The sequence below is a fragment of the Nelumbo lutea genome, chromosome 4 (genome assembly GCF_056320005.1).
Source record: "Nelumbo lutea isolate HS-2025 chromosome 4, American lotus-T2T, whole genome shotgun sequence".
NCBI classification, from domain to species: Eukaryota; Viridiplantae; Streptophyta; class Magnoliopsida; order Proteales; family Nelumbonaceae; genus Nelumbo; species Nelumbo lutea.
Genome location: NC_142687.1, coordinates 69,703,587 through 69,710,220, shown reverse-complemented (window position 1 = coordinate 69,710,220; position 6,634 = coordinate 69,703,587). Strand labels below are relative to the sequence as shown.

Below are 6,634 nucleotides of genomic sequence, written 5' to 3'. Positions count from 1 at the left end.
TACGGAATGGGTTCATTATGACTTCATTATTTCTGTGTTTTCTATTATTTTTTATCGGTTAAATATTAAGGAAAATTACATGGAATTACCCTGAAATTTGGGGTAATGTCACTTGAAGGCCTCAACTCAGCAGGAGACCTTAACTGAGGGGTAGGTCATCTCCCAAAACCTATAAACACCCCTCCCCTCCCCCTCTCCCGAACAACAAAACAATTTGCACATTAATCATTTTTATTTCTCTTATTTTATAATTTTATTCTAACAAACTATAAATGGGCATTTTGATAAATTTATCACCAGTGTAAACATTGGTTAATGAATTTGGACTGCTGGTTTTTAAAATTACAAGGTAGTAAGTAAGAGAAGGTTGAGGTTGAGGCCCTTAGGTGTTAGTGTGTTACCTCCATGTGATTTTCCCTTTATAAAAATATACAGGGTAACGAGTAAAGCCGGAAAATCTGGTGCATATCCCCTGGGACCGGAACTGTCTGGATCGAAGGAGACAGGTGGGCATATCTAACAAAGCTACCTGATCCTTGAGCACCTTTACAGGAAGATGGGAATAAGGATAATTTCTTTTTGCTTAGTAACAAATCCAATTATGGCAAGTAGATAAACAGAAAAAGAAATAATTGCTTTAGCCTCCTTCAACCTCCTCTACGTTCATTTCTTTTCTCTCAGTAAAGTCTCCCCCGCCATTAAAACAAGTCAAGGAGAACGACCCACCAAGCATTTGCTTTTTCTTTTCTTGCAAGATAGGATGTGAAATTCGGTGGGCGTGAGGTAAGAAAGCTTCGAGTTGGGATTATTTTATATATTTTTTTTTTCTTTGCTCTGGTCATATGTTGTAGTTTTGGATCTAAGATATGCCTGTTTGTTGCAAGAAATGGAAAATAGGATTCTTGGTCTTGGAAAAATGGGGAATAAAGTATATTTGGGTGCGATTGCCTTTTGCATATTTTTTGCTTTATTGGCCACAAGGACTTGAATTCTGATTTGGGTTTTCCATTTCATGTTACAAACTCTTCTTGCTTTTTGTGGATAGACTTACAATCGGGAAGTGAGGGCCAGTAGACCCTGATATAAGTAATAAAAAACAATACTGACCGGTTCTCTTTTCCCCTTCTTTTCTCCATCACTGAAACTTGGTCGAAGCCAGGGACCTCAGAATCTGATTGGTCCGGGAAAACAAACAAGGTCTTAAAGAAGGTCCTCTCCAATTGTTCTTCTTCGAGGAGTACCATGAAGGTATTATGATTTTTATTATTTTTCTGGGAGAGTTGAAGAATAAGGTTCTTTAGTGGCACTATGGGTGACATTTGGAATGTGTTGTCTGGTTGGAGTTGGGAGGAGAATAAACTGTTCGAGGTGGCTTTGGCTATTGTCGACGAAGAGAACCCAGACCGGTGGGAGCTGGTTGCAGCTGCCGTGGGAGGTAAAAGTGCAGAGGAGGTGAAGAAACACTACGATATCCTCCTGGAGGATTTGCAATATATTGAATCTGGTAAATTTGACCATGGATTTGAAGAAAGTCAGTGGTGCCTTCCAGTTGAATGTACCCAATCTGTTGTGTCTTGGACGGATGAAGACCAGAAGTAGGTTTTCTTTTCCAAAACGTGCTCAGTATTTGCATTTGGATGATGTTCTTCGTATGTATTTTGTTTATTGGTTATTCCCATTGTTTGATGAAATTGAGTTTCTCTATAATTCTTGGTTTCCATTAGTCTACCTTAATTTTTTGCTTACTTCTCCCTCTGGTATCTATGACCTTGGGTGCTTCTCTTTTTCAACAACTATTACTTTCTATGCCTATCACCAATCACATAAACAAAACAGATATGTTCCCCATCAATAGTCCTGCTATTTGAAATTATAAAAGCTTGTAAAATCTGTATCCGGATGTGCAGTAATGTCTTGTCTAATGTTATATATTGGCCCTTCTGCTACATTTTTTCGTTTTCCCCTTTCTTGTTTACTTAACTTTGCATGACCTGATATCTGCTCTTATCTTCTTCTGCTTCTGTTTCGTCTTCCATTGGCTCATCCATGGGTTTTCAGAAATCACTATGGTTCACCAGAAAAAGATAAGCTCATCAGAGTTCATTGAACGACATAAAAATGTTCAATTGTTTCCTAAGTTATAATCCAAATTCCTATCATCTAAGTGCCAAGATGTTTTCCAGTTTTTTGAATGAGCAGTTAATCAGAGTCCATGTTATCAAAATATATTCCATACAGATGGTGAAAAATATATAGGGACAATGCATAGAGCCTCATAATAATTTTCTTTTATAACCATTGTACAGAAGATATTTAGTATTGAGGCTTTTTTCATTTCCTTTTCTACTTGAATATTGAATTTCAATGGACTGGCACTAGTTTTAGCAAATACTCCTGATTATAGTTAAATCCACTTCAAGATTTTCTTTTTATGTAATTAATAGATTTTGTTCATTATGATTTGGAAATATGCATTTTCCTTCACTTTTTTTTATGCTTAAATGCTTATTTACCACTTGATAATTCATCACCATGTAGGCCATGTGGAGTTTGCAACAATGGCATTTGCATATTTTAATTTAGCTCAAGTTACTTAACGTATGCATCTGAGACCAGATAAATATCACAATTCACATAATGAAGAGCCATATTAGCTCTACCATAAGGGTCCTTGAGTAGGGACTTGAGAAGTTGTCAAATTTTCCTTTTTGACCTTGTTCATCTATCTCATTTTACCTTGTTCATATTAATCTTTTCACGTTGTTGTTGTTGTCAAATTGTCCTTCCTTGCTTCTCTTTTCTTCCATCAACTTTCAATCGTTAAACTGAGGGGATTGTAGGACATTAACCCCCCAAAAGAACAAGAGACATGGTTGGTCTCATTTTATCACTAACTTCTTGATATATAATCCTCACATCTTGTCATTCAGATCTTGTGCTATTGAGCTTTCCAATAAATTGACTTAGAGCTTTTTTTTTGGATAAGTAGATTGACTTAGAGCATTGTTTCCTTTTATTTGGTTTTGTGGAGCTTTTAAGTCAAATACTATCAATGAGTACAGATTCAAGATTGATCTGGAACATTTTTCCAATAGGTTGACTTAGAGGCCGCTTGATAACAGCTGAAGTGGTTGAACTTAGTTGCTTATTGAGGTCTTTTAGTAAGTTAGCAACAAATCATTCAGTTCAGCCACTTCAGCTGTTATCAAATTTTCCTTAGAGCATTTTCTCCTTTATTTGTTTGGTCTTGTGGGGTTTTTAAGTCAAATACCATCTATTATTACAGATCCAAGATTGATCTAGTACATTTTTCCTTTTCTTTCCTTATCCATGTGGTGCAAATCAGTTTTTCTCATCCATTTTAGCAAATATGTACTACTTTTGCCTATCAACATCTGTCAAATGTTTTCCCTGACTATATTTTGTGAAATACTCATGTCAAAGACATCCCCTGTAGGTTAGAATGTTCCCTCCTTGTTTTATTTGGTTTTAAGACAGTAAAACACTTCACTGAAAAGTGTCACATCCTTCAATAACTTCCCAGAAATAACTATTAATCATTTAATTTCCATTATAGCCACTTAATGTTCTTAAAGCTGCCTTTATTTAAATTTCCACTAATGTCATCAACCATTTTGTTGATGAAAATAAATTCTTTGTTTTTAATCACTAGAAACATAATGGAAAGAAATACTAAAAATGGGCATAGACTTATCTCTATGCAATTCCAGGAAACTCTGTTGGTCAAATTTTCGGTACCATGGCATCAAGGAAAGCTTTCTCTCACTCAATGCATCAACTTTACCATTTTAAAGAAAAATACTAACTCAAGAAAAAAGAATTCCAGAAGGTGGATGTGGTGGATATTAGTAGTCTCAACTACTACCTTAAGATTACAGTTTGGAATGGTGCCTTTAGCATTCCATCTCCGTATAAACTTGTATCAATTTCCACTTGCAGGAAACAACTGTGAGGTTGATTAGTTGATAGATTAATTCACAACTTAATGTGTTGACATTCATCCAGCTAATAATGTAAGAACAATCATAAAGTGACCTTGATAACCCTGTTTTACTCGAATAAATTTAATATTGCCATAAATTTGCAAATTCAAGTGGATAAACTGAGGTATTTTCTTGTATGAAAATTAAGCTTATCTTGGAAAATGAAAGTAGATTATTTATCATCCAAATTTTTTGGATGAGCAATAATACACACAATGCTTAGGATTAAACTTATACCGTTATTTGATTTTACAAAACTAAATCAATGCACATTAAAGTAGTATTAATTGTCAAAACATTATAATTGTCAAAGGATTGATTTGAAGAAAGATTCCAGATCTAGAAAGAGTTGGGGGAATACCAGAAGGGACCAAGTTGGTGTTGAGAAAGGGGGTTTGAAGATAAAAATTTTGACAATGCAGTGCTAGATATAGTAGAAATGCAAAATGATTTGTGTAGCATTGTAGTTAACCCCATGTAGTTTGGATGAGGCTTTGTTGAATCAATGTGAATGAGATGAATTGCCCAAAGTATGGGAATAACAGTCATTATATAGATGTCATATAAAAAGGCTATTACCCCCCAATGTTGGTCCCATCTATTTGGGGTCTTGGGAGTGGTGACTGGATACAAACCTAAAACTTGAACCGTTCTCAGGCTTGCCTGCCTGAGATTTTACCACTACACCAAGCAATAGCCCCTAGTCATTATATTGATTTAATATGAAGATCCATAGAGGTCAATAAAACTACTAGTGGTTACAATTTCTGTTAGTAAATTCATAGTTTTGGTTTTGGGTATCCTCAATAAGGTTAATGATGGATTATTTGATTTTCTAATTTTTAGCCTGGAAGGTATCCTACTTCTTTATGAAGCATGCAATCACCAGAATATGCTTGCTGCAGTAATATTGTATATTTTTTACAATTGACAATGTAAAATGTACATGCACCGAGTGCAAACGAGATGGTGGAAGCACATTTTTTTCAGAAGAATACCATTTTGCTTTTATTTCTAATTTTCAATGAAACCCTTCATGCAGGATGCTTATTCAGTTGGACATAAATTGATTGGTGGAGGCACAAGAGCTTCTCCAATGTGTTCGGCTTACTTTTTCACACCTCATGGGGGCAAGAATATAAATATAAACCATGGACCCCGATATTATAGATTAGAATGGTATGGATTTATTTCCAGTTTATTAGTTGTTGAGTAAACTAACCTCTTTGTGTAAAACATTTGCAGTAGACTTTCACTGGTGAGCTATAAACATCTGTGATAGTTCTCTCCAAAGATATAGGTATCCGAGAAGGTTTGGAACATTTCCTTTTTGAGCTCCTAATTGTTATTGTTTTTAGGATTTTGAATGAGATATCTGTGAAGTGAACACACTGATTCATTTGGATGATAAAAAGTTAGGCATGTTGATACTTTGATGGAGAGGACCAATCTGCAGGCACTAGGCTCGCACCGGTCTATAGTGGCCACATGTCAATGGATGGGTCACATAGGAGGCTCGCACCCCAGCAATTGAGAAACAAAAAAAAAAAAAAAGGAAAAAAGAAAAAAGAAGAACACACATTCAACTCAAAATTATTAACTGGCAGGCACAGTTAGAAACGTATTAAGGCACCAAACCAAAACTAACCCAGGGTCAAAATTAGGAACCCCAAGCACAAGCAGAGCTAAAGGTTGGACTTATGGTCTGTTGAGTTCGCAGCTTGCCCACCCAGCCACAGTTATTCCAGAGAACGACAGGAAGAGAATTAAAAAATAAAAGAAAAAGAACTTTTCTCTTTTGTCTTACCTCTTTCAGAAGTCAGAACCATACTTGATTCTCCAACTTGCATATACAATTGAAAGGGATGGTCTTAAGCATCGGTGTTGGACACAAGACTTGTCTATCCAGCCAGAAACTATGGAAATGGAACTTCATAGCCAAGCCCATAAGACAGGAGATAGCTACCGGATCATGGAGGATAAATATGAATAAGTTTTGTGTCCGTCACCGATGCAGAAGACTTTTCCCTGATTACCTTCGAACTTGATCGTTGACGAAATGAAGCCGAGAGCGCTTTGCTTTGACAGAATCCTGAATGTGATAATCTATAATTTTTATAGATATGGGCCTATGGGAGAACACCGGAGAGGAGTACTTTGGGAAGTGCAAATGCGTGTATGGTAGTACAGTTTTAAGTACATTTGCAGGAATTCCATTTCAGACGTTTTAAACAGTAACCCATTCACTCGTACTACACAACCAAACACTTACTTCTGTCCAAAAGTTAGTATGTGTTTGGTTCGTCGGCGTTTATGGAATTGGCCACTTTAAACATTTTTAATTTAAACGTTTTTTTCTTATATTTTTTCACTTCAAATATTTTTTACTTTTTACTTTAAATGCTACCTGTTTTTGTTGTATGGTTGGGCGGCGTTTTTAACTCTTCTCCCCATATTAAGTCTGTGTGTGGTTCTATGGGCATTTATTGAAAAACTGTTGCCACATCATCACTATATAGGCATTCGCGTTTATTGCATATGAAATAAAATGAAACAACTATTTGGTTTCACCATTTATCAAATAAATAGTAGAAAACTGAAATTTTGATTTTTGTGCATGGGGCATTTGG

At 35.7% G+C, this 6,634-nt stretch overlaps 1 protein-coding gene across 2 annotated transcripts; it reads left to right on the top strand.

The window, feature by feature from the left end:
* Positions 1 to 384: 384 nt before the first annotated feature.
* LOC148861007 (protein RADIALIS-like 4) lies at positions 385 to 5,418 on the top strand. Of its 2 annotated transcripts, none has more exons than XM_088940840.1 (3): positions 385 to 783; positions 1,156 to 1,595; positions 5,047 to 5,418. In XM_088940840.1, exons 2-3 carry the CDS (start codon positions 1,309 to 1,311, stop codon positions 5,072 to 5,074), a joined length of 315 nt encoding a protein of 104 aa, XP_088796966.1. In that variant the 5' UTR covers positions 385 to 783; positions 1,156 to 1,308; the 3' UTR covers positions 5,075 to 5,418. The 2 variants fall into 2 exon arrangements, with proteins under 2 accessions (XP_088796966.1, XP_088796965.1); XM_088940839.1 differs by having other exon boundaries at positions 451 to 783; positions 1,160 to 1,595.
* The last annotated feature ends 1,216 nt before the right edge of the window (positions 5,419 to 6,634 follow it).

Coding starts and splice junctions, on each gene's coding strand:
- LOC148861007 (XM_088940840.1), top strand. CDS start 1,309: ATGGGTGACATTTGGAATGTGTTGTCTGGTTGGAGTTGGGAGGAGAAT. Junction 1,596..5,046: donor TGGACGGATGAAGACCAGAA/GTAGGTTTTCTT, acceptor CCCTTCATGCAG/GATGCTTATTCAGTTGGACA.